A 27,529-nucleotide genomic window follows, 5' to 3' on the forward strand; every position below is an offset into this window, starting at 1 on the left:
AATTCTCTTTTCCTGAAAGGAAGACTCACACTATGAAACAGTAGCTTTCTTTGTGCTTTGAGCATACATTTCCCCTGGGTCCAAGCCAGGCTCTGTCTTTGGAGATGGGAAGAGAGTGTGAGTAGTTTCTAGGTAAAGACCCATCTGTGTCAGGTTCTGCACAAGGTTTGAAGTGTCCCTGGCACCAAGTTCTGATGAGCATCAGTGGTGGGAGGTTTAAGGGAAAGTGTATTGGAGAAGCACTGTTGAGGTTCAAAATGACCTCGGGCTTTTGCTGAAGAAGCCAAGGAGAGCCCTCCTGATAAGATTTCTGATGTCTAACATAGCACTGGGGCTATGAGCCCAGAGCTGAACTTGATTCTGCAACAGAGGTTCCAACCACTTCCAGGACTGTGCTAGCCCAAAGCAACATTTTCCCCAGGGTTCATGCAGGGTCAGGGTCAGGCCATCGGCTGTTCTTTCTTGAGAAAGACTTCCAAATTCTTGGTATGAAAATCTTTCATTTATGAAATGTTTTTTGTTTACATCTCTACCCAGGAGAATACAAACTGGACCGTTTCCTCCTTCTTTCCCCATCTCATAAGTTTTTTTAAAAAAATCTATTGATCTGTGAAATACAAAAACTCTGGGAATCACTGTTCAAAATAGCCTATAAAGACAAGCTGGAAAATCATTAAGAAACACCACAGGGACATAACTGCTTTAATTGAATCAGCATTCTCATTAAGGAGGTCAAAATCAGCAAGGGCAGACATGCCTTGTGGCACTTGCTAGAGCACCAGCTCTGTAAACCCTTAATACTCTCCTTACTGCTGGTGCCCGGCCTTTCCCAGATCACTCTTCTAAACGCCCATGGAATGTGTAGGACAAAACCACGCCAGGTCAGGATACCACAGGCCCCAAGGAACACAAGCAAGGTGGCCAGAGGATCCCAGACCTGCCCCACCAGGCCAGAAAACCCTCCCATGAAGCAGAAACCCATCCAAGGGAACCCAGGGCATGATGGGTGAAAAAGCACCTGGTCGAGCCCAAGTTTAACAGATGAGGCCCTGACTCACATGGAGGTGCCACTCCATCTGGCACGCACATTGCATGCCTCATCATATGAAAACTGGGGCAGAGATTTACCACAGCTGGGTATATTCTTGGAATTGTGTCACTAGCACCAGCTGCTGATCCCCACCGGCTCCCAGACACCCGCCAGGAACCTTATGAATCCTTTCTTTCCAGTCCTCGCAATAATCTGCACAGTCAGTAAATGTGGGCCCGTTTTACAGATGAGGATTTGGGGCTCAGAAAGATGAATGACTTGTTCAGAACCATACATCTACCTGTCTGGTTTCCTTGTCTGTGCCCTGTGCCCAATACCCTGAAACTCCTCATTGTCCAGAAAGGAATATGGTTTGTTAATAAAGGCCAGGCTCAGAGACAAGAACATCAGTGTTAAAGTGGAGAGATGCTAAGCCTAGTCCTTGAGGCAGACTCTGATCTCTTCGTCTGGAGCCTGGCAGGAGCAGGGCTGATTTGGGTTTTTCTGACAGCGTCTCACCTCCCTGCTGTAGGGGATCTCAATGGAGAGCAGTATCTCCTCTGGACCCAGCAGGGTCTTTCTGTAGCTGGGGAAGAAGGTGTGGTCCATTGGAACTGTTCTTCTGGTGCCTGTACAGAGGCAAGACAGAGAGGGACCAGTGTGAGAAAGCACGGGACAGATCACCAGGGGAATTCTCCTTCCTGGCCCCTGATGCCCACAGTCAGAGGGAGTGGCTGGCACGGCAGGGACCCAGGGGCTCCATCTGAAACCCTTAAGCATTGATGTGTTGGTGACAGTTTAACAATCAGTTCTTTAAGAAAAAGCCCTGACTCTTAGCATTCACAAGCTTCTGTGGTATAAATACTTCTACAACGGCCAATGTCAAGCTACCAGAGCAGCATAGCTCAGTGTGAAGTTGAAAAGAGGGTAGCAAAGAGTTGACACAGCAGGTCTACCACCCTCTGAGAGGTCTGCTTACAAGGCTGGCCACTGGCTGTCCTCTGGGACCTTAGCTTTCAGGAGAGTTCCCACCATTCCCTGATAAGAACAGCTCACAATGCCTAAAATGTTTGTACAAATCATATGGTTTATGGTCAACACCTGACTTTCCTTCTGGAAGTCTGGACTTCTGGTACGTGCCAGGCAGAGCTACATGACCAGCCCCACTAAAAGCCCAGGGTGCTGAGTCTCTAACGAGCGTTCCCAGTAGACAATCCTTCATGTGTGTTGTCACAGGTCAAGTTATTCCTGGGGAGAATGAGCGTGTCCTGTGTGACTCCCCTGGGAGGAGGCCCTGGAAGCTTGTGCCTGGTTTCTTCTGCCCCATGCTTCTCTTCCCTTTGCTGATTTTGCTCTCTATTCTCCTTCTGTAATAAGTCATAGCCATGAGCGGACTCAACACTGAGTCCTGTGAGTCTTCCTTGTCCTCCTGACAGTCCTTAAACCTAGAGGTGGTCTTGGGGAAACCCTTGAGCAAGGAAAGAGGCACAGGAGTAAACTATTACATAGCATTTCTAGTCTACAAATGGAATAAATGGAAATAACCTCAAAGATATAGACAGCTGCAAAATGAAGGAAAATAATGAGGAAATGGTGAATTTTGAGTATTTATTACCTTTGTTTTTAATATAATTTATTTCATTGTGAGGGTATATAGTTTACTGTTTAATAATAGCCATGCTTAACAAATGCTCAGACTCCCTGAAAACCCAGCCATCAGCTATGCTGAGTGGCATACTCTGGCCCCAGCACACACCACTGAGTATGGCATCTGGGTGACAGGTCCTATTGTGAATTCTTAATAAAGTGATGGTCCAGCCCTCCTGGACCCCAGCCTGGGTGCATCTCCTTTTGTAGTTTCCAGGGATCCAAGCTTTAGGAAAGCTGCATTATTGAACTATGGGTTCTGCTTCTGCATTAAGTGACTTATCCTGTGAGACTCCACTCCAGCCCTGGCCCTCTTTCCTGACCTTTGCATGAGGCAGCTCACCTCTGGACACGATGGTCAGCTTGGTCCCGCTGGCCATGAACACAGGGTTGAGGTCGGAGATGGGGCTGGCTGTGATGATGTTCCCTCCAATGGACTAGGACAAGCAAGGAGAATGTGTGAGAGCCCACCCCAGGAAAGTCCAGCTCACACATCTGGCTCCCAAATGCGGAAGGTGGGGGACATCTGCTGAAGGGAGAGCTCTGAGATCCTCCACCCACTGTAGACACCAGACGAGCACAGTAAGAACCCGGGCATTTGGGCAACATGCAAAACTTGAGATTCCAACGCCTGGGGTTGGGTCCCAGCTCTGAAGTTTACCTATATGTAAACCAGGATCAGCTCCTTTACATTTGTTTGTTTGATTGATTTCACCCAACCTTTTTCTGAAAGGGCTGAGACGGTTTATCACTGAGGCTGTAGAGAGTTAGTGAAAGAGAAATAAAAGACAAAGATCAAGGAAAGAGAATAGGAAGCCTTAAGGATGAACAATGTGTTCTAACTGAGCCTCTTTGGCAAAGAATATAAGGAGAATCAGACACAGAGTTCCCATTATTAGAAAAGGGGAAGAAAACCAGTTGCTCCAGGGAGGAAAAGAAAAATCCTTCCCACAAATAGATTTCATCTGAATTGGGGAACTTAGAGTTTTCTGGGTTTGCGTTTCCTTATCTGTAATTGGAAGAGGTGCTTCAGGTAGGGCGAGGGGAATGGGAGTAGGTTGTTTTGCTTTGTTTTTTGTTCTAATTTAAAACAACAGCTACAACAGTAGAATGGGTCAGCTTTCCTCCCAACCCCATCAACAGTTGTGAGACTCAAATGGCGCCAAGTGTGAGAACGCCATCTGCAAACCCTGGATTTGGAGGCTCGTCTGAAGGCTGATTGCAGTCAACGCATGGGCCTCTCTGTCCTCTCAAGGGGCTTTACTTCTGGTTATACCCCTGACTCTGAAAGGCAGTCCGCCTTCCTGTTTTGGCTTCTCCCTAACTTCTCTCTCATCCACCTGCTGGCAGCCTCGGCTAAGTTCAGAAATAGATGGGCAGGCGGCCCCATCTCTCCAGCCTCAGGGGTGAAGATGGAGTCACAGCACGCGCGCCCCCAGGGTGGCCCTCGGGTCACATCAGAAGCGCCCGTGGGGCTCGTTAAAGCCTGACCCCTGCGCCCCAACCCAGATCTGCAGTCAGGTTCTCTGAGAGCAGGGTCCAGGAGTCTGCATTTTCAACAAGCCCCCAGGAAATCCTAAACACAAGTTTGAGGCCTATTCGGGCTGTAATAGAACCCAGACTGGCCCCCTCACCTTGTGGGGAAAGTGCCCATCCTGGGCCCCTAACTAGGGACTCACCGCCACAGACTTGACCTGCCTCCCAGAGAACCAGCGCAGCTGCTCCAGGACTCCTCTGAACACCTCCGTTTTCTGGGTGGGAAGCTTGGCAACTGCCTCGAGCAGGGTCTTTTCCACAGAGCTCAGGGTACAAGCAGCTCCAAAGGAGATCCCTGGGAACACATGCTCGGAATGACAGCCATCCACCTCACAGCTCAAGAAGCACTTCCACACACAGCTCCTAGGAAGCTTCATAGCAACTGAGTAAGGATGAACCAGGATGCACGTCCTTATATGGGTGAAGAAATTAAGGCCCAGAGAGGTCTGGTGACCTGCCCAATGCCACACAGTTAATAAAAGAGCCAGGACTCAAGCCCAGGCCTAAAACCAGAGTGCTTTTCTCTCTAAACCAGTGACTCTCAATAAAATCAGATCTCTGAGGGTGAACTCTTGGCATTTCTTTTTAACAAAGCACCCCAACCCCCCTCCCCACCTACCCCCTATTCTCATGAATGGGTCTGTGTGCAGCCAGGATTGAGAATGATCACTGAAAATATCAAGCTCCGAGCCCATTGGTACCCGACCATGGATGCTCAGTGGAGGAAAGCAGTGAGGGTGTCTGCTTCCCCCGTGCAGGGTGACTCTTGAAAAAGCGGGTGCAGCAGGATTACCACCATCCTCTGCACAACCCACCCCCAGGATGCCAGCCCCTCTGTGGGCTCAGGCAGGGCCCCCCCTTACCCTCAGGTCCATGCTCCACTGCATTCAGCTCAGGGATCCAGGCTGGGCAGATGATCATAGGAAACAGCTGATTCTTAAACTTCATCTCAATGCCTTGAAAGAAACGAAAAGCCCCAAGTTGCAGGGCTCCCACCTCTGCAGACAGCACGGATTTCACATGCTCCGTAGGTGTCTCGGGACTTGGAGGTGCAATGGACAAGACATGGGATAAAGTGCAGTTTCCACATGATCAGCCAGGAAGCTATGTCTTTCTCTCTCTTATCAGAACTCAAATAAGATGAACTTGACTTCATGTGTGTCTATGTGCATGTGTGTTTATTCACAATATTAGAAAAAGGGCATGAAAATAAGTCAGAAACCCTTCTAAACACTTTACGTATTTTAACTCATTTAATCCTCATAATAATCCTATGAAATACTGTGATTTTCTCTGATCATAGATAAGAAGGGTTTCCTGGTGGCTCAACGGTAACGAATCTGCATGCAATTTAGGAGACATGGGTTTGATCCCTGAGTCGGGAACATCCCCTGGAGAAGGAAATGTCAACTCACTCTAGTATTCTTGTCTGGAAAACGCCATGGACAGAGGAGCCTGGTGGGCTACTGTCCATGCGGTCGCCAAGAGTCAGACACGACTGAGCCATTAAACAACAACAATAGATAGGAAACTGGAGCACAAGGAGGTTAAGTTTCTTTCCTAAATTATACAGTTAAGAATGGGCACATTTCAGTACCAGGGCAATTATTAGAGTTGGGATATAATAGTAATGTAATATGAAGGTCTAACATTCAGACAAAAAGGAAAAATGACTGAGAGAAAAATTCAAATCAACTCCCAGTTCCCAATATCTGTCTGAGTTCTTACGGTGCATGGCTTGATGAGACCGAATGTCTGTATTTGATTTCTGTCCTTCCAGTGAACCAAGTAAGAAACCTCTCTGAACAGACCTGCCTCTATTCCTCAGACCCAGTCAGCACAGCACCCCTCCCAGCCCCACCCACAGGGTTGCAAATAGAAAAGATTAAAAAGGAAATATCTGTGCATCGTCCACCATCTTCTCACGTGCTGTGAAGGGTCTCTAAAGGGTGGAGCAGGCTTTGAGAAGCCTGGTCTGTTTGAATATCAGCTCATAGAATAAAGAAGGGAGAGGGCAATAAGTGATTCATCTTGATAAGGTTTTCTCGATGCCCAGCTTCCCCCAACATCACGGCAGTAGATGGTTACACTGGGGGAGGTAGGGTGCCTGACGGCTGCACTGGGGGAGGTAGGGTGTGGGAGGGAGGAGGAGTAGAGCTGTGAAGTGATCTTAGGCAATTCTTTCTAGTTTGGAGCTTGTAATAACTTTGTGAATACCTTTCCTCTTAGAATCTAACTAAGTCCAAGACATTGTGTGATTCTTGGTAAGGAATATGCCATACCTCCAAGGGCCCCAAAGATTCTTCCAGCCAGTCATTCTCCACCTTAGCTCATGTGACCCTGGGCCCTCGGGTCATGGCTGCACAGGCCGTCGCGATCCTATCACCTGAAGCACGTCTCACCCTGCCATCCAGTGGGTCCCGTTGTTGCAGCAGGGGACTCCATATGGCACATGTGCTCACAAGCGTGGCTCAGTTCTGCACTTTGCCAGTACACACCTGAGCCGGGCCCTCCTCTCTGCAGCTGCAGAACCAACCAGAACCCAGGGCTTGGGGTGGGGGGGTTCTTCCAGAACCAGAGATAGGAGCCCCGACAGGCTAGAATGGGCTGCTCTGAGATGGCCCTGGCCTCTGAGGGTCCTCTGAGACCATCCTGACCTGTGCCTCCATCCTCTCCCCAGATCCTCACTGGGCTTGGGGACCCAGCCAAGGGGAAACGGGCCACACCAGGTGTAGGAATGGACTGAGCCTAGCAGGGGCTAGGGGCATCTCTGCTCCTGAGTCTTCAAGCACCGGGGCTGAGAGCGGCACCTCTGGAGCCTCCTTGGCCTGTTTACATTCTGTGAGGCTCACGTCTGGGGGGTGGCATCACAGGGCAGGTGGCCACAGACATGGGCAACACAGCACAGCCACACTTGGGCATTTCCTCCTTGCCTTACCACATCACCCCCAGGAAAAGGGGGCAGGAGAGTGACATTCATGGAACCCCTAGGGTCTGTCAGGTACTGGCCCAGACACTTGACTCACGTTGCTCCCTTACCCTCAGACTGGGAGACCCTCAAGGGAAGGAGTCTGGTCTAGGTGATCTGGGTACCTCTGGCTCCCCCAGAATACCTGGCATAGGGCCAGGTCTCTGTCAATGTTTATGGAGAACAATCAGCAAGGATCTTGGTTAATACTCAGAGCAACCCTTGAAAAGTGAGTGTTAGTCGCTCAATTGTGTCCAACTCTTGGTGACCCCACGGACTGTGGCCCACCAGGCACCTCTGTCCATGGAATTCTAAAAGCAAGAATATTGGAGTGGGAAGCCATTCCCTTCTCCAGGGGATCTTCCCAACCCAGGGATCAAACCTAGGTCTCCCACACTGCAGGCAGATTCTTTCCTGTCTGAGCCACCAGGGAAGCCCCTTAGAGGGGGCACTATCACCTCCACCTATGAAGTGGGGAAATGAAGGCAGAGTAGGACACACAGAGCCACAAGGGGCTGAACTGGACAGACTGACCCAGAGCTGCCCCACACCCTTACCGATCTCTGTGTTCCCCACCACCAGCTTGGCCTCGGGATGCTGAGCTTTGAGGTCCAGCAACTCCTTCAAGGTGGAGGCTTGGATCCAGGTCACACGCTCCCCTTCAAAACGCAGCTGCTTCGGTGGAACGTCTTTCAGCCTCTGGAAAATGCCATTTTCTTACCGTGTGGCCTCCTCCTCCCCGCTGTGATTCCCAGGGCCATTGCTTTCAGTTTGCAAGAGGATGAACTATGGATTTGCTTCGTACTGAATTCAGAGGGAAAGTGCATGTCAGGGAAGAAGCGAGGGGAAACACTTGGTACTGAGGCAGGACTTGGGTCACAGCTCTTTCACATACATTATTTCATTTAGTCTTTAGAAGAGCTCGGGGAAGAAGGCGCGCTGTTAGTCTCTTCTTTTGCAGGTAAAGGAGAAGCCTGAGGATCAAGGTTATGGGACCTGCTGAAGGTCGCCACCACAAGGTGACTTCCACTGTCCCACACTGTCTCCAGGAGGTGAGAGGGGGGAGGGGGTGGCAGGAGCAGGGCTATCAGAAGGGAACGTAATGGAGGGCCGCTTCTAGTGCATGAGGGGCGATGCAGAGTCAGGAGGGAAAATCCCCAAATCAAACTGATGGTTTTTTTAAAGTTTCATGATCCAGAGAAAGATATTCTGGTGGTCTGCTACAAAGCCATTCTTTCTGGCCCAGTGAACTCTTAAAGTCATCTTCATACATTCACCACCCCTAGAAAAGTCTGCACCTGAGAATCTTTGAGAGTGGCTTGAGTTTTTTCTGTTTGCCGTAAATGTTGGTGTGGAGGAGCAAGATCATCAAGGTGAGAAAATGGGTGTGAGAGGTCCTTAAGACAGGGCTGCAGATCATGGATTGTGTCCTTTGAACACAGCTTTTTTTTTTTTCTTTGTTTGTTTTGTAAATAAATGGACAGCTTACAGAAAGGAGAATGCATTGCTTTGGGGCTTAGACAAGAGATTTAGGCAGAATGTAAGCAAACACTTCTGGAGCTCCCACTACTGTACACGGTATGACAGACAGATCCACTTCTCACATGTGAGCAACACATGTGAAGAGGAGAAGTGTGGGTCCCTGTGGGAACATGCGGCACAGGGACCTGCAGTAAGAGAAACAAAGGAAAATTCAGGCTGAAACCCAGAGGAGAAAGAGGACACAAAGACCCCAGTGGGTGCTAGTGGGACTCAGCAGGTCTCCAGGGGCTCAGGGGGCATCACCTACCAGCAACTCTGGAGGGAAGATGGGTTCCTGGGTGGGATCCAGGGGCATGAACTCCTCTGGGTTGAATAAAGATGGTGAGAGAGTAACCTGCTAGAAAGGGGAAAAGATAAGGGATACACTGTCCCCTGCATTAAAATACCCCATAGGGCTGGCCCAGCCCTCTGTCCAAGTGAGCTCATCCACAGCCCCCAGGCAGGCTGGTTGGGGTGGAGGTTGGGTTGGGGGAGAGGTAGCTCCCAGGAAGCAGGGACAAAGAGGTTTTGCCAGAGGATCCAGGGCTAAGGTGTACATTCACCAACTTCACAGTTTGAGCATAATGGTTTCCTCTTCCAGCTGCCACAGCCCAGAGTGTGGAGACAGCCCACTGGCTCCTTTGACCTGAGGTTGGCCCTCAGGCTTCCAGGCCAAAAAAGACCCACTTACCGTGTGGTCTTTCTTCTGGTTCATGCAGCAGTTTGGGTTGTTCCCATTTCCTCCACAGCATCCACCATTCTAGAGAGATGACCACAAATATCACACAAAGATATTTGCAGAATTTTCACAGAAGCTAAAGAACCTAGATTATTCCTGTCAAATGAAACCTGGGTTTGAAGCCCACCCCAGCATCTAGAGGAGCAGCAGATACTGCACCCCCAGAGCCCACTTGCCTCTGCCCATAGGGAGGGCCTCTGCTTTAGCTACTTTCTCTCATTTGTTAAATATAGATTAAATAACTTGAGGATATGTAAACAGAGAAATTTAATTTTAAGAAAATTTCTCCATAAAAACTAGGTCCTATTTTATCAAAACATCTTTTTGTGCTCACTTTCCTGCTTCCGTACTGCTTCCTGAGGAAGCCTCCCCGAGAGAAATTCCCATTGGTTCTCACAGCACTCATGCCTCTACTTCTAAACCATCAAGTCCTGGGCACCTCCCAGGCTGGAATCTTTGTGGGGCTCCTGCCAAAGATGTCTAGGACCAGAGCTGGGTCAGGGATGTGCCTGACAGCCTCTCACTCCTTATCAGGCACTTCTTGCCAGAAAGTTCACACTCTTTATTCCTCACCATGGACCTGTTCGGGAGGGTATGTACAGGTCTCAACACCTATGGACAGAGGACTTGTTCAAGACCTCTCAAGGTGCCAGTGACGGAGCACAGACTAGAGCCCAGATTGCTACATCCCCAAACCAATGCACTGAAGGTGGGAAAGGGAGTGTTTACCTGACTGATCTGCCCTAAGGAGGCAGAAGTCTCAGCTCAGGGCCCCAGAAGACACTATAGAATCTTGGAGTTCTACAAGAGTGGGGAAAACTCCCAGGCTCAGTCCTAGACACATTTCCAGAGCAGCCAGCTCCTAGGGGAGTAGTCGGGAGAAATCTTTCTCTACATGAATCATGGAAGACAGCGTTCATGCCACCAATTACTAAACGATGAGCCGCAGCTCATCAGTGTCCCTGAGGAAGTTCTCAGAGAGCCAAGGAGGCTGAAGGTCCTTTGGAAACCTGCAAGAATTCTCAGACTTGCCTCAACCACCCTGCTTGCAGACCCCTCCTGTAGTCACTACTTTACCACTGGATCTCAGAGCTGTCTATTTTCTACCTCCCCACTACTCTTGAGAGTCCCTTGGACTGCAAAGAGATCAAACCAGTCAATCCTAAAGGAAATCAAACCTGAACATTCATTAGAAGGACTGAGGCTGAAGCTCCAATAGTTTGGACACTTGACATGAGGCGCCAACTCACTGGAAAAGACCTGATGCTGGGAAAGATTGAGGGCAAGAGGAGAAGGGAGTGACAGAGGATGAGATGGTTGGATGGCATCAGTGACTCAATGGACATGAGTTTGAGCAAATTCTAGGAGATAGAGTGAAGGACAGGGAAGCCTGGTATGCTGCAGTCCATGGGGTCACAAAGAATCGAACATGACTTCATGACTAAACAACAACACTTTGCCTTTCCCCTCTGTGTTTGGACAAAAAGAAGAGGGCCTCTTCTCATCTCTCTTTTTGGATAAGGAGTAATGTAGGGGAATACTAGGCCCTGCATGCAGTAAGACAACAGCCTCTCTCACCTGATCCTTGTGGGGGAGGACGTATTTCACAAAAGTATGTTTCACAAATAATTAAAGTACCAGCACATTCTTACTTAGATATTTTTTCTTAATAATTCACTGATGTTTTTTATGACATAAACTGTTGTGATGTACGATTATGTGTCACTGCCCTCAAGGTCTGCTGAGGCTGGATAAGATTAGGGTTTTTCCCCAGAGAGATTTCCTCTTTCTGGGTGTGTGCATGCTCAGTCTCTCAGTCATATCTGACTCTTTGCAACCCTATGGACCGTAACCCATCAGATTCCTCTATCCATGGACTTTTCCAGACAAGAATACTGGAATACGTTGCCATTTCTTCCTCCAGGGGATCTTCCCAACCCAGAGATCAAACCTGCATCTCTTGCATCTCCTGCATTGGCAGGCAGATTCTTTACCACTGCGCCACCTGAGAAGTCCAGGCTAAAATGATTAGGCTCAAGTTTATTTTTATGATTCCTCATTTCCTTCTTTGTTATCATTTCTTGCTGTGAACAGGCTGCCTTCCTATAGCATACCTTCCTCACTCTTTTCCAGTGTGGCCATGTAAACTAGATACCTGAGTTTGTCAGAACTGTGTGTAAAACAAGAGTTAAAAGGCTCTGAAGAGGGCCTTGGGGGCTCCAGTGAGTAACATGCATGAGCTTCTGAGCACACTCTGTGTGCCAGTCACTTGAGCTACTTAAAGCACCCAGCTGTACTTGACTCTGCTCTACACTGCCAGGCAGCAGGATTGAGGGAGGTATGGCTATAAAGGGGGCTTAGGAGCCATTTCAACAATGATAAAACTCTGACTCTCAGAAGGAGGATACTTTCCAGCTACACCCAAAAGTCCTTCTCTTTTGAGAAACTAGGAGGGCTGGTCAGATTATCTTTCTTTGAGAAGCCTCCTATGAAATAAATACATGGACAAGATTAACAATCCATGGTTCTCAGGGAAGCCTAAGCAGCACATGAAGATTAAATGTTGGGTAACGGGAAAAAATGTACCAGCATCATAATTTATGTTGCCGTTTACTGAAAATGTAGGATCTGCCAGGCACTGTTCTAAGAGCTTTACAAGGAGTTCTTTCTACAAGCACTTTAAGGTAGGTATTATTATAATCTCCATTTTGGAAACGAGGAAATTTGCCCAATATCATGTATCAATTAAGTGATGGAATGGGATTTGAACCCAGGTCTGCAGACTGAATCTAAGCTTTCAATCACTTTCATTTAAATTCATACTTCCTGGTTCCTCAATATCAAGAGCATTCACCAGGGTGTGCTGTTTCCCATCCTTAGAGGTCCTACCTCCACCCTTTTGGACTATTTGGACACAATACTCCTTTTTTTGCACTGTACCAACTCTAAGGTCAGTGAAAGACACAGGAGTCTGTGACTCTCCCCTCAACCCAAAATCAAATTGAGATGAGACAGTTTGATAGGAGTTAGGATCAACTTGACCCATTGGGGAAATCAGGTGAAATCTGGGGAGATTAAGCAAAGAAAGAGGAAGCCAGCTCTCGGTCCTCCTTGCCATATGGCAGGTGTGTGTGCTGCATTTATGTAATCGGTGCCTGTTCATCCCAGCTGTGGTTTCTCACTCAGAGTTATATGAATACTGCAGGGCTTCACACACTATCTAGAGATCTAATTAGCAGTTTCATAAATCCGGCAGAGTGCCAGTTGCAGAAAGCAGCCTGGATGGCAAGGGAGGAGGGACTCGAGTGCTGAGTCAGGCTGGGTTGTTACTAAATGTCACATTCAGCACCTGCACCATGGCCGAGCATGCCAGACATCAAGGCAGGATACCAAGCCCGAACGCCCTGTAGGAAGTTTACTCTTAGGTGGCGTGTCTGTTTCAGAAGCAGCTCTCCAGGCCTTTCCTGGAAGGAAAGTCTCTGGTCTATTGACAAGAACCACCACTTCCCCCTACACCCCAAAAAAGAATGGCAGAGCCCAGCGTCCTTGCCAGGTACCTACAGCAGAAGTTCCTGCCAGTTGGCTAACTCATCTTTTTTCTCTGTAACCCAGATGCCCTTGGCATCGCTCCCAACTGTGATTCCTGAGTGTTGCTGCTTCAGGAACTGGGCCACTGCTGTCCCAGAGCCCCCACTCACCTTGGCAAAGGTCCGGAAGCCCTGGAGGATGGGTCTGTAGCCTGTACAGCGGCATAAGTTTCCTGTGGGCGGAGGAAAAACCTGCAATGTCAGCACTGGCCCCAGGGCAGCTAAGGGGTTTGTGGCTTTGCTCCCAGCTCAGTTAAATGCTCTCTTTACATATTCTATTTTCTTTGGAATGATCCTCCTCTTACTTGTACCCCTGACTTCCAAACATCTACCACTTCTTCCAGGAATCCTTTTTAGAATGCTTAGACTGAATCGAGTACCCCCCCTAAGTCCTCCCATGGTGACTCCTAGTCAAAGCTTTATCAGTGAGCTTATCAAACTATAAACTCTCTTCCCCTTCTGAACATGGACTCCTTGAGGAGAGGGGCTATCTTCCATTCCTGTGTCCTTGTACCCTGTCTAGTGCCTGACATATGACCAGACTTCATATAACTGACTGGAATAAATGATGCACTGAAAGAAATTGAATGGATGGGAAGCCTTCTCTATTCAATTCAGAGGAAGACATAGCAGGTCCAGCCACCTGGGCCCATTCACAGAAGGCAAAGTGGGGAGCCAGTCCCTGCTCAAGACTAAGAATCAGGGCTGCCTTCCTCATACATGGCCTTTGCCCCATGGAACCCTGCTCTGGGGAAGCTGCCAGGGCAGATGCCATGTCATTGGGTTCTGTGAAATTTCCCAGATGATCTCCTCCCACGCCAGCCACTCAAGGTCACCCTTCGCAGCACAGAGTAGGGTCAGGAAGACAGTGCAGGAAGATGGACACTAAGGCATGAGAACTCAGAAGGTCTTCAAACCAACCAAGTGCTCTTCAAATTAAGAAAGGGCCAATTTCCCAGTAAATCTTAGCTACCGTGATGGGATAGCCTGAGCCTTTCCCTCAAAAGTTCCTGGAAATCCTAGTTCATTCCTGGCTTCACTCTGCCCCTGCCCTGCCCTCCTCAGAAACCCACTTGCCCCTTTGCCTGCTGGGCCCTGCACAAGGCCCATACCTTGGAAAGCATTCTCGATTTCTTCAACAGTGGGCTCAGGCTGATTCCGAAGCAGTGTGTACATGCTCATGACGATGCCGGGGGTGCAGAACCCACACTGAGAGCCATGACTTTTGGCGATTCTCTCCTAAAAGGGGCAGATGACATAGACACCTGTGTTGGCAGAACCCCTGCCAGGCTCCCTACTTGACTCAACTGAAGACAGCTTGCGTTGACAGTCTGCACTGCCCAAAGTCAAAGCCTAGTGTCCTCACTTAGCAGCTGTGACCTCAGCTGGGTTACCAAGCCTCCCTAAACCTTGTCCGTTTGTTTGGCACTACCCTAGCACTTATCTCCAGAGCTGTGCTGAGAATTCAGTGAGATCATTCATGTAAAACGCTTAGCCATCATACCTAGCACAGAGTAGGGAGTCAACCAGTGGCAGTTATAAATAGAACACCCCCCTCAAAGAACAGCGGCAATTAGAACCACTCTCTTCACTAAAGACAGAGGAGGAAGATTTACGAGATTTACGCACGTGTGTAAGATCGCACGTGGGGAATGCAAGAACTGTGTCAGGTTCTTTCAACTACACTACCCCACAATCCAAAATCAACCAGATGAATGCATTTTATTCCAAATTAGAACGCCTCTGTGTTCTTAAGTGAAGGCAATTCTTGAAGTCCAATGGATGGAGATTTAAGAATTGGGGAGTGTGTGCTATAGAATTCACTGAAAGCATTGAATGTCACAGAGTTTTCAGACCTGCCAGATCTTTATTACAACGGAATTCTCCTCATCTACATTAGTTTTTAATCTCTTGGGAATCTCTCTTGAAATGTACGTCAAGTAAAATTGCTAGAATGTTAGCACAGATAGTCATTCATTTGAGAAGTATTTACTGAGAATCTATTATGTGCCAGGCATAGTATAGGCCCTGGGGATGGAGCATGTAGAAGAGAGATGAAGTCCCTGGTCTCATGAAGCTCACATCCTTGTGGGGGGAATACTGACAAAAACAAAGAAGAAAATTCGAGGTGAGGGTTGGTGCTATATAGAGAATTAGTACAAGATGACATGACTCAGAGCGACTAGTGGCTATTTGGAGTGGTCAGAAGGGCCATTCTGATAAAGCGACCTTTAAGGTGAACTTGATTTGGAACAAGGAAGTAAGTTACCCAGGCAGAAGGAACAGTGAGTAAAAAGGCTCTGAGCACAGACAGTGTGAAAATCTGCTGAAAGGCCGGGACAGGTGGAACCCTGGGATGAGAGATGTCAGCTGGGGGAAGAGGAAGCAGCCAGAGCTGCAGCTCTTCACAGCCAGGATTAGGGATCCTGACTGTGATTCTGGGTGTGATGACAGGAAGCCTTTCGGAGAATTTCAGCAGGGCTTGATATGATTGAATTTGTGTTTTTAAAGAATCACTCTAGCTGTTGCGTAGAGAATGGCTGTGGGGGCGTGAGAAGACACAGGGGATCGTGACACTGACGTGGCCTAGGCGGGAGGGGATGTGACTTGGATGAAACAGTAGTAGGGGAGACAGAGAAGCAAATGAAGAATCATTGTAAAGTCTGGAGGCAGAGTAGCTATTACTTCTGGATGGACTGGGTGTGGGGAATGCAAATATCACAGGGGACTCCTAGATTTTTGTCGTGAGCAATTGGGTGGATGCTTTGCCATTGACTCAGACGGAGGAAGACCAGAGGAGAACGAAGTTGGGAGGAAATAGAGTTTTTGTTAAGTCTGAGATCAGACATCCATCTAGTGATTCAAGTAGGCAGCTGGAAATCGGAGTCTGATTTCTGAGGAGAGGTTGGACCTGAAGATATGGAGATGGCCTTAAACTCATGTCGGGAGAGTATGAAGGTGGAGAAGGGACTGGGCCCAGGCCAGAACCCAGGGCGCTGCAGTGGTTAGAGACTGAGCTGAGGAGGGGCTGCACATGGTTCCACCACGGAGAGAGGGGGAAAATGTGGTGTCATAGAATCCCAGAGGAAAATGCAAACGGACAAGGGAAAGTGGAATCTAAGCTTATCTGGAGCCAAAAGAAGTGCATCGGGAATAAGGCTCTGTACCATTGGAAAGGGAGGGCTTTCCCCTGATTCTAGGGATGTGATCCCTGTGTTTAAATAGTTCCTTCTTTCTTTCGTCTATTTGTTTCAAAGTAAATTACAAGCTCTCATTAACCCTCTCACCCCTGCTGCAAGTTGGACAAGTTTAGTAACCTACCACTTTCCTGCCTAGGAAGTGAAGCCACACAGGTGACGTAATACCACCTCACCCCACTCTGATGTAATACCACCTCACCCCACTATGACTGGTCCAAGATGCTCCATCTCGGGGTATAATTAGCTTGCTCAACTGGCAGCCCTGGCTCCAGGATTCATGTCAGGGATGCAAGGAAGACAAGATCCGAATGATATGGTACAGGGAATATTAAGAAAAGGGTCTAGCTCAGACACCTTCTGTGATTACACCCTCCCAAAGACCTCAGTTTAACATGAGCACTGGGAACAGCAGTCTTTCCTTCCACTGTGCTCTGCTCCCATGTGGGCCCTCTTCCACCTAGTCTATGAACATCCTTTCTCACTCCACAGAACCCTGACTACTGCCCACTCTTGCCCAAAGAGTTCCCAATCTCAACCCATCATCAGGTGCCCTATACCATCAGGGAGAAAGCCTTGGTCAGACACCCATGTGTCTCTGACTCAGCCCTTGCTAACCGCCATTTTAATGAGCCTGTGTCTGGGTGATCTGTGGGTGGGAGGTGAGAGGTGCAATGGAATTCCTGTGGGAGGGAGCAGGGAGTAGGTGGGCTTTTGATCAAAGGCACACAGCATTTGGAATCTTCAATCCGAGAAGGCAGGGGGCTTCCTAAGCACACTTGGGCACAGAGAGGAAGGTCCTCTGCCCCTCCTCCCCCCAGCTCTGGTACAGCTAGACCTCCAGCCACCGGATCTAGTTGATCTCTTGATTCCCACAGGGCCATACAATGTCACCAGCCACTCAAACACAGGAGGGAGCTTCAGGCTCGGGTGTCTCCTCTTGCCACCTCACAGTTAGCCCCTGACCTCCACAAGGAATTGTGGGGGGGTGGCTGGCCAGAATGCCTCCTTGGCTCAGGATGCAATCCTCATCCCAGCAATCCAGAGCAGGTCTGCAGCCTTGGGAAGAGCCTCTGGTTACCTGCACAGGATGTAGCCTCGTCTTGGTGCTTCCAATTCCTTCCACAGTCGTCACAGCCACGTGGTGCAAGGTGCAGATGGGAGCCAGGCAGGCATTGGCAGAAAAGTGGCTGGAACCCCAGATTAAGGTCATCCCATTGACCATTTACGCCATCAGAGCAGACCCGACTGCAGGGTCTGGGAGATTTGTGATGCTTGTGTCACTTCTCCTCACTCTACATTATGTTCTCTTTTCCTCAGGTATCCTCATCTCTCCACCCAGGCCAGGGCCCGAGCCCCTCCAGTGTCCTGTGGGGTCACGCTAGTGCACCCTAGGCCTCTGGGCTGGAGCATGGAAGCCAGGGGCACTTTCAGCTGCCTCTTACTCAGGTAGATCCTGGAGGCTGAGTTAAGAGGAAGCCTCTGGGAGGTCCCTTTTTCTCTATGTGCTTAGTTGCTCAGTCATGTGATCCCATGGACTGTAGCCCGCCAAGCTACTCTGTCCACAGGGATTCTCCAGGCAAGAATACTGGAGTGGGCTGCCATGCCCTCTTCTAGGGAATCGTCCCAACCCAGGGATCGAACCCAAGTCTCCTGCATTGCAGGCAGATTCTTTACAGTCTGAGCCACCAGGGAAGCCTAAGAATATTAGAGTGGGTAGCCTATCCCTTTTCCAGGGGATCTTCCCAATCCAGGAATCAAACTGTGTTGCAGGAAGATCCTTTACCAGCTGAGCTACTAGGGAGGTCCTTAGCCACTTCAGTTTCAGAACCTCCTGTCACTTTTGATTCTCTGCTTTCACTCACCTCCATTTCTCTCATTCAAAGAGGGAGGCAAAAATCCCCAGATGAACAGCCCTTAGAGCTTCCCCACCTCCATCCTTTTACTCATCTCTCACTCACTCATGCAACCAACATCAGTTACTGAAGACCAACCTTATACCAGGCACCCTGCTGAAGGCTGAGGAAATTAAGGTGAATCAGACAAAACCTCTGTCCTTTAATAGCTTGCTTTCAACTCAGGAAAGCAGAAACCAGTGTGAAGATGCAGTTTAAATATCTTATGGTAAAGGGTTGCAGGAGGGCTGTGCACGTGGCACCAAAGAACCAGCACAAAGGGCTCCTAACCCAGTCTTAGGAGGTCAAGGAAGCCTTCCTGGAGGAGGTGGTATTTTGCCCAGTCCTAAGGTGTTAATAAGAGTTAGTCAGGTAGAGAAGTCCTTGAAAAAAGGACATTCAAGATGGGAAACAGCTTGTGCAGACACCAAGAAATGAGTGGACATGGAGCATTGGTAGTTCATATCTGTTTCTGCATGAGCGGAGTGCTGGACCCATGGAAAGAAAGAAAACTGGAGAGGAAAGGTGGGGCAAATTGAAAGACCTCACATGTTGAGCAAAAAAATTGGACTTAGATTGGGGGCAATGGAGGCCTATTGAAGGATTTCATGGGATGTGAAATGAGTCTGAATTTTAGAAAGCTCATTTTATCAGCAGTGGAGAATCTTGTTCATATTTAAAATCCAGGAAGATGCTCCCTAAGACATCATTCTATTATATCCCTGGTCATGATCAAAGCCTATTCAGGAACACAGGGATTTACCCACATGTGTGCATACACACACATACAGACACACACATGCACACAGATACACACAGACACACCATCATTCAAAAGCTGACCCCTGCATCCTAGTCCCCAAAGGCAACCAGCCAGCAAGCAAAGGATACATGATCTTGTCTTGGAGACGATCATACTTGGAGAGCATCACTGTACAAGCCCCACAGCCCCCTTCTCCACAGCCCAGCTTGGTTCCTCTCAGCCCCACTGGAAAGAAAAGGGTTAAGGAATATGAACTCAAATAAAAAAGTCTTTGTTGGGCTGCTGGGAAATGCCTGGGCTGAGCTGCAAGTGAACAGCCATCCATCCACACACAGGCTCAGGGCCCTCAGCCCTGAGGCCCAAACAACCTCCCACTCAGAGAGGCTGCCCTGCAACCTGGGGAGGCAGGGATGGGGCCAGCTCCACTTGCAGAGGAGGAAAGGCCCTGGCCCATGTGTCATTCCCCTGGGACTGGAGCACCACTGCTCTCTATACCTGGAGATCTTCTTGGGATCACAGTCTTCTAGGTGTGGCCTTAACAGGCCCCCAAACTGATCGGCTCACTGGGCAGGTGAATCAGGTGCCTCAAAGATGGAGCATATGGGGCAACCCTCATCACCCCAGCTGGGCATGTAGTGAAGCCACTCAGGCCAGTATAGGACTTGCTGAGTTTGGCTTCCCTCATTCCCTCGCCAAACCTCTTGGACTGATGAAGTCTGGGGACAAAAATTAGAGCTGCATTAAGGGCTTCTGAATATCCATCCCATAAGATATGTGAAAGGAAATTAAAATGAGGATATTTTTGGGGTCAAAAGCCAATATTGGAGACATCGCTTATGTCCTGGGAGAAATTAAGACTCTGGTACTTTTTGAAGTTTGAAAAGTGCCTAACTAATAGGCTGCTTTGGAGAACAGCAATTATGGTGGTCTCTTTCCCATGGGACACGTAAGCTCCACTGCTGCTTCTCCCTCAAGCCCCCAGGCCTCCAAGCCTTTCAGCTTCCTGCTGAAGATGGGGAGAGCTGGGTATCTTATCTCCTGGCTATTTCCCTAATTTTAAGATAAAGTTAATAACTAACAATGATAGAGCATCTTCTACTTGGAAAGCATTCATACCCATGTTTAATGTTCACAATAATTCGGTTAGTGGGTAGGGCAGGAACTGCTGTAAGAAAGAGTGAAATGAAAGAAAGAAAGAAAGAAAGGAGGGAGGGAGGGAAGGAAGGAAAGAAGGAGGAAAGACTGAGACCCAAGACGTAATGTGAGCCCTGCAAGGTAACAGTCAGTTACTTTGAGTGTTAGGGCCCAAACACAGTCCTCTGATTCTGGATTTGGGGCCTCCTCCTTCACCATGCTGCTGCCTCTTTTAAGGTACAGCTGAAGAGGGCTCTCTAGATCTAGAGTTTTTCCTTTCACTAGCCTGGACCTATGAGATTAGCAGTTGAGATCATTCTAGGGGCTCATGAGGATGAAAGGAAGCAGCCCAAAGTAGTCTAGAGGTCTTCTGCTAGCCTGGGGATCTTTCTGGAAGCCAAGGTAGAAGTCAAGGTTAGAGTCTTCTCTCTTGCCTGGAACTCTGACAAATAAACTCTTAACACAGGCAGCAACAAGCCACAAGGACTTCATATTTACATGAAGTTTTCTTTCAGGGTTGGATTTTATTTGAGATTCGGCATTTAAACCAACTAACGCTATGATCAGGAACTTCTGAGCCTGCTGGGTCTTTACAACCTTATTAGAAAACTAAAATTGATGCCAAGAATCTAAGAATGAGCCTCTCTTCCCAGGCTGCCTAGGTAGATGGGCTGGAAATGGAATTTCATGCAGTTCCCTCATCCTGCTGAGTGACTCTGCCTCTACAAAAATACCATCAGGTCCATGTGCTGTGAACCTACAGACCTGCCCGCTCCAGGTCAAAAATCCAGGACAAAGTACACTAGAGCCAGCCACTCTCTGATAGGAGGTGAAAGAACAAGAGGGAAGGCCATGGAGTCCAGGTTCGCTCCTGTGGGTGTTGAGACACCTTTTTGCTGTTCCAAAATACATCACTGGAAAGAGCCACAAGACACCCCCACCTCTGGGAGCTGTAAGGGTTTGTTGACAGAGGTCAGGATGGGCATCACTCTACAGCAGACCCCTAGAAAGTTTCCAGTGGTGGGTGGGAGGTTCAGACCTTGGCGCTGGGCTTCAGTCCAGCTTTCCCAGCATGTGTCCAGAAAACGTGAGGTGGGGGAGGCAGGTGCCTGAACACTCCCAGCCTCACTTCCTCCTCTGTCAAAGGGATCACTGTGGAGTCAGTGAGACAGCCTACACAAATCTCCTGCTCTCTGCCTGTACATGGACAGCGCCCATGAGATGTTATCTCCTATTGTCTTTACTGTTGGTTTTGTTCCAAGGTCTCAGAATCCTTTCCTACTATGAAAGAACAAAAGGGATGCGGGATCTTACAGAAGCCCTCCCCACACTGGGGGCGGAGCAACACCCCACCCGCCAGGAGTCCCCCACCCCATGCTTCCCGGCACCTGCCATTCCCACAGTGGATGGTGCCTCTTCACGATTCCCACCTCAGGCATCCCTTTCCCCCAGAATACCCCCTCCTCTGAGTTTCCCTTTCCCTTCGCAGAGCTTGAAAGCCTTCCTGGGAAGCGCATTCCTGCATTAACAAAGGTCCGCTGAGCCAGGCCCCCACCCCACACCCATTCTTCCTGTTGGGGAGGAGAAAGGCCATGAAGCTGGTCAGGGCTAAGGACGGCCTTTTGGAACTGTTTGTTTTATAGGCCCAGGATTAAATCTCAGTGTTACTGGAGTCTTAAATGCAAGAGACCTTGAAGAGTATCAAGGACAACATTCTTACTTGGCAGCTGAGAATTTCAGACCCACAGAGTTCAAATGACTTCCTGGGTGAAGTGACAGAGTTGTGGCTAAAATGCAGAGATCCAGAGCCCTAATCCAGCACTCTTTTCTCTGTACTCCATGGCCTCCAGACCAGTTACTAGCAAATGGCCTAGGGCCCAGAGAATGAGTTCCCAGTGGCCCCTCTCCCTCATCCTCACTCCAAAGTCAGGATACACTTTCTTCTCAGGTAGGCCAAAAGGGTTGTTTCTGGATCTGCATTTTTCTCCACCACCTATAAAAACAAACACAAAAGAAAACTATATCAAACACATACTTAGCCATTGTCTCACCCAAGAATTTGCAGAGGTAATGGAGGTGTGTTAAACATATTATGAACATGAAGGTACTTTTCTTGATCATTCCATAAGATGAACATATTATCTGCAAGCCAAATTGTGTGCAAACTGACACCCTGCAATTCTAAAATTCTGTATTCATGTTCGGCTCTGGACCCACGACAGACATGTAGGTGTGGCACCTGCCATGTTGGGCTGATCAAGGCAAAGTCCCCTTTAAGATAAGCATGTCATTTCATTTCCAACTGCTGGATAACATCTGTGTACCCCAGGGACAGACCTCTGGCTTTGCCTCCTGGAGAGTAGACTCTTAGGCAGTAGATGGCCAGACTCGGTCGGCCTGTGATCATAACAGAGTATATCTGAGTTGGGTTATCAAAATCAACAGCACTAACACGGGTTAGAAATGGAGGAAAAGTCTCAAACCAAAGGCCCATGAACAGAATGTTCAATAAGATAGAAAGCTTGTCTTACAAAGTGCAGTGCCAGGTCCTGATGGAAATCATCCAAGGAAATGTGTAAAAACCTGTTTCACTTATCCTCTTGCATCATCAAGCACAATAGGGTTTCAATGATTGGGGTGATTAAAGGGAGAGCACCTGTCATAAGGGGCTTCCCAGGTGGCACTAGTGGTAAAGAACCTGCCTGTCAATGCAGGAGACATAAGAGATGAGGGTTCAATCCCTGGGTCAGGAAGATCCCCTGGAGGAGGGCATGGCAACCCACTCCAGTATTCTTGCCTGGAGAATCCCGTGGACAGAGGAGTCTGGCTTGCTACAGCTCATAGGTTCACAAAGAATCAGACACAACTGAAGCGACTTAGCATACATACACCCACAGAGAGATGTGTGATAAGAGTTTCTTTAGAGAAATCTGTACTAGGGGTCCCACATGTTCCTGAATTATAAGGAAAAGGTATCTGAAATTAAACGACGCTTGCTCCTTGGAAGAAAAGCTATGATAAACCTAGACAGAGTATTACAAAGCAGAGACATCACTTTGCCAACAAAGGTCCGTATAGTCAAAGCTATGGTTTTTCCAGTGGTCATGTATAAATGTGAGAGTGGGACCATAAAGGAGGCTGAGTGCCAAAGAATTGATGCTTTTGAACTGTGGTGTTGGAGAAGACTCTTGAGAGTCCCTTGGACTGCAAGGAGATCAAACCAGTCAAGTCTAAAGGAAACCAACCCTGAATAGTCATTGGCAGGACTGATGCTGAAGCTGAAGCCCCAATACTTTGGCCACCTGATACAAAGTGCCAACTCATTGGAAAAGACCCTGATGCTGGGCAAGGTTGAGGGCATGAGGAGAAGGGGGCAACAGAAGATGAGACAGTGGTTGGATGGCATCATCAACTCAATGGACATGAACTTGAGCAAACTCTGGGACATGGTGGTGAACAGAGGAGCCTGGCATGCTGCAGTCCATAAGGTCACAAAGAGTCAGACATGAGTTAGTGACTGAACAATAACAACAACAAAGACAGACTTGAGAACTAAGTGCAAGGCATGATCCTGGGTCCTGAGGTTGTGGAGAGAAAGCTATAAATTACATTTTTAGGAAAATTGGAGTCATGCTGCATAAAGTCTATAGATTAGATAATAATGATATAGTAACACTAGATTTCTGATTTTTATAAATAGATTGTGGTTATGTAAGAATACCCTTATTCTTAGTTTAAGGGAGAAAGAAGTATGATATCTGAAATTTATCCTTAATGGTTCATTAAGAAAATTTTATACTTTATATGTTCAACCCAATTAATTACATATTTAAATATATAAAATTATGTACTTATAGATCTATATATCTATGTACCTATATATCATTTTGTTGGCATTCATTTAGCAAGATTTCTTTGTATTCTTCTTGCAACTTCCTTCTAAGTTTAACTTTTTTTTTTAAGTTTAACTTTTAAAGTTCAAAGTTTGAAAAATAAAATTCTTTAGTAGAGGATTTCTCAGGGTTTTGATATCCATTGATTCATCCTTTCCGCATTAATTGGGCACCTACTATGTGCCAACAAAATGGTCTAAGAATATCTAAGAAGAGCATCTTGTGGGGATTCTGGTCTTTGAAATACATTTTGGAATATGGTAATTTACCTGATCACAATCTACTCTGCCAACCCGTTCATTAGCTCCCAAATGGTACATGCCCGGTCTTGGAGATTGTGTTCCTCTCATGCATGTGTGTCCCATAGGCTCAGGCCTGGGAGGAGCTCATAAATGTTGATAACAATGGGAGTAGGTGGGTAGGTGACTGAATGTTGACTTATCACTGACTGCTGCTTCTCGTGGGCGTCACTCCTGGACACTTTCAACTGTACCCTCCATGCAGAATTTTCTAGACTTCTCCAGGGGTCAACATCTTCACTAACCAGAGAGGGACTGTTTGAATAACAAGAATACAGCACTCCACGCCCCCGCCCAGCCCAACCGCCCCACAGCTAGGAACAGAGATGCAGACACAGAGAATGGACTGCAGAGAGGCAGACATAGAGAATGGACTGCAGAGAGGCAGACATAGAGAATGGACGTGTGGACACAGCAGAGGAAGCAGAGGGCGGGACAAATTGAGACAGCAACACTGACATGTCTGCACTACCATGTGTGGGGTAGATAGCTGGTGGGAAGCAGATGTATAGCACAGGGAGCTCAGCTCAGCGCTCTGTAACGACCTAGAAGGGTGGGAAGGTGGTTGGGAGAGAGGCTCAAAAATGAGGGGATATATGCATACTTATAGCTGATTCACGTTGTCATACAGCAGAAACCAACACAACATTGTAAAGCAATTATCCTCCTATTAAAAATACATTAAAAAAAAAAGGATTCCAGCCAAAAGCATGGTCACTACAGTGATACCAAAATACTGGGCAACTCTTTCCCTTTGACTCTGACTTCAAATCAGAGGAAGTGGAAGCCATAGTCACCAAGGCCTGTCACCACGACAGAAGGCTCTGGAGATATTTGATCATTTGTATCTTACACCCTCTCCAGGATCACAGAGAGTGAAGACAAGAGTCCTAGACAGTGGTCTGAAACAGGAAGAGGAGGAAGTGCATATTTAAGAGTGAGTCAGCAAGTTCCATCAGCTTCTTTGGTAACCTTCTTGCACAGTGTCTGGTAAAGAAAGATCTAGACCATCTTGAGAATAGAATTGTGAAGAAACAGCTGCCTCTATCTGACTGGAATGCCTTTCTTGGTCCAGGTTTACAGCACTGTTTTCACCTCATCTCTCCTCGCCTTGCCTCACCACCTTTCCAGTAGATTCTCAAAAGTCCATGTTTACAAAATTAAATGTGCCAATATTCATCACAGAAACTGCTGGAGGTAGTCTAAGTTTCAAGAGATGGTAGGGTTTGATGCCATAAGACCATCTAAAATTTTTTAAATTGCTTTCCTAAGGTGAAAATAAAATACACAGGGAAACAATTTTCAACAAACCAAACTGACCTTGAAATGCTGCTTTCTAGATTCGGTGCATCGCAGCAACCATCCCCAAAGCAAGAACCCTGCACTGGCACACATGAATTGATGGCTTCATAAATCATCAAACCTTTGAGTTAAGTCACGAATCCAGCTGCTCACCCACTACAAAACTCACTTAGAAAAATGCCACGGACGATGCCTCTGTGTAAGTAATATGTGAAGAAGACCTATTCAGCAACTGTTTCTTAATCTCTCCAATGTACCTGCTGCGTGCGACAGCATTGTTGGAATCCTTGGCTGCAGAAATCTTACAACCACCAACGTGGAAGCTTTGCCTTACCTCTTGGTTTGCTGTCAGAGGCCAACCCTGAAAGCAAGTCAACAAAGAGAAACCACTCTGCACCCGAAAGAGCACGCGTGACCTCCTTCCCCAGGGCCACCCGCTGATACCACTGAAACTGAATCCGACTGCCTTGGAAGCCCCTTACATTGCAACAGCTCACAGCATTCCCCTGCTAATCACCCAAACACCCCCTGACAATTTCAGCACTAGTTGCATTTTAATTCTTGAAAACTTCCTCCAAAGTCGCCTAGTTTCTCAACTTAAAATTGCCAATATTGCGAAACAAAATTGCTCTGACTCCTGGGTGTGGTCCTCACCCATAAAATCCACATGGCCATTCACAATGTACAACCACAGCTACCTTTTAACTGTCCACTTCATTCCCAATCAGGGAGCTGAAGCGAGCACCTCAGCACCGGTGGAGGGAGGGCAAGTGGACGACAAGGGAGACAAAGTGATGTGTTTACAGCTCTCTCCAACTGCCTTAAAATTTGCAAAGATTCTTACCCTTCTGGTGCTGCAAGGACTGGTACCCATGTCATAAGACCCTCCTCTGCCCCATTCCATCCCCACTTTTCCTAGGTCCCTATGCACACAGTGAAGTTGATCCAAGTGGGCAATTTTTATCAAAGAGGTTTGCAATATTTATACATATAACCAAGCGTGGGGTGGGGGGACCCATGCCCTTTAGGAAACAAGAATTGTGACTTGCCACAAGATGTCAGTATATGTCCTCACGCAAGTTAGCTGTTACATTGATATGATGAAATTTCAGAATCAAAGCTGTGTACACGTTATACCCTGAGATTAACAAGAAAACACATTCCTGTTCCTTTTCTCAGTAAAGAAAGCAACAAAAGCCTTAGGATACATTTGATTAAACACCAAAATAGAGGTGGGGTGGGTGACCTCCAATCTCACTGAGAACCCTGTCCACATTTCTGAGCTTGGTGCCAACATCTCTACAGGCTGGGAGCCTGGAGGAGGGAAGTGCTCACATATACCCCTCTTCTCTCTTCCCTTTCCATCTCTCCTCTGCCCCATGAAGATCTTGACTGGGTTCTAGACCAGAGAAAGTCTTCTCTCCCCAATGATACCCCAAATTCAGGAATAGCTTTGAAGGAAGAGAAAGAGAGAAGGCGAACAAGTGAGTGAGAACCCAAAATAGAGAGGACAAACATTCCTCCCAGGGATCAGGGAAACCAGAGGAAAAGTCAGCTTCTGCTTACCTTTTTGCCATTCACAAAGAAAACCAGTTCATCTGCTGTCATTGTCAACAGGTTGGGGGTCCCCGAACTCCAGGTACCTTACGCAGGAGAGGCACTGCCAGTTATCACTGCCCAGCAACTTGACAAATACACCTCCCCCAAAAAGGAAATGAAGTCAGCCCAGGGGAGGGACCAAGCTCAGAGCTTTGGGGAATGGAATGTTCTTGGCACAAGCCACAAGTTTACATAATCAAGGAAAATCCAAACAGCCATACACAGCTCATCACACCCCCAATACTTGTGTCCAAGAGCACAGGGGAAGACACGGTGGATACAGCCTTGGTGCTAGACGACCGTGTGTCTTAGGCATCACCCACATGGAAACTGCTTCATCCCCCTACTTGAAGACAGAGAAGGGAGAGGGGCCATGGTTATAGTCACAGTCGTGGCAACAGAGATGAGTCACATCCTCC

General features: G+C 47.9%; 1 protein-coding gene across 2 annotated transcripts in view; it reads right to left on the minus strand.

The window, feature by feature from the left end:
- XDH (xanthine dehydrogenase) overlaps positions 1-27,210 on the minus strand; it is a 60,003-nt gene extending 32,793 nt beyond the window's left edge. Inside the window, exons 1-13 of one of the 2 annotated variants that reach the window (XM_055539732.1) lie at positions 27,078-27,210; positions 21,953-22,010; positions 19,012-19,108; positions 17,307-17,415; positions 14,141-14,267; positions 13,140-13,201; positions 9,394-9,462; positions 8,971-9,057; positions 7,739-7,880; positions 5,077-5,169; positions 4,357-4,508; positions 3,021-3,114; positions 1,550-1,659 (exon numbers count right to left, since the gene is read on the minus strand). In XM_055539732.1, the coding sequence (XP_055395707.1) occupies positions 1,550-1,659; positions 3,021-3,114; positions 4,357-4,508; positions 5,077-5,169; positions 7,739-7,880; positions 8,971-9,057; positions 9,394-9,462; positions 13,140-13,201; positions 14,141-14,267; positions 17,307-17,415; positions 19,012-19,108; positions 21,953-22,010; positions 27,078-27,119 (1,242 nt within the window). In that variant the 5' untranslated portion in view covers positions 27,120-27,210. Of the gene's footprint in view, positions 1-1,549; positions 1,660-3,020; positions 3,115-4,356; positions 4,509-5,076; positions 5,170-7,738; positions 7,881-8,970; positions 9,061-9,393; positions 9,463-13,139; positions 13,202-14,140; positions 14,268-17,306; positions 17,416-19,011; positions 19,109-21,952; positions 22,011-27,077 lie in introns of both variants that reach the window. The other variant, XM_055539731.1, reaches the window with a different exon arrangement.
- Between the last annotated feature and the right edge of the window lie 319 nt (positions 27,211-27,529).

Source organism: Bubalus kerabau, chromosome 11 (assembly GCF_029407905.1).
Source record: "Bubalus kerabau isolate K-KA32 ecotype Philippines breed swamp buffalo chromosome 11, PCC_UOA_SB_1v2, whole genome shotgun sequence".
Lineage (NCBI taxonomy): Eukaryota > Metazoa > Chordata > Mammalia > Artiodactyla > Bovidae > Bubalus > Bubalus kerabau.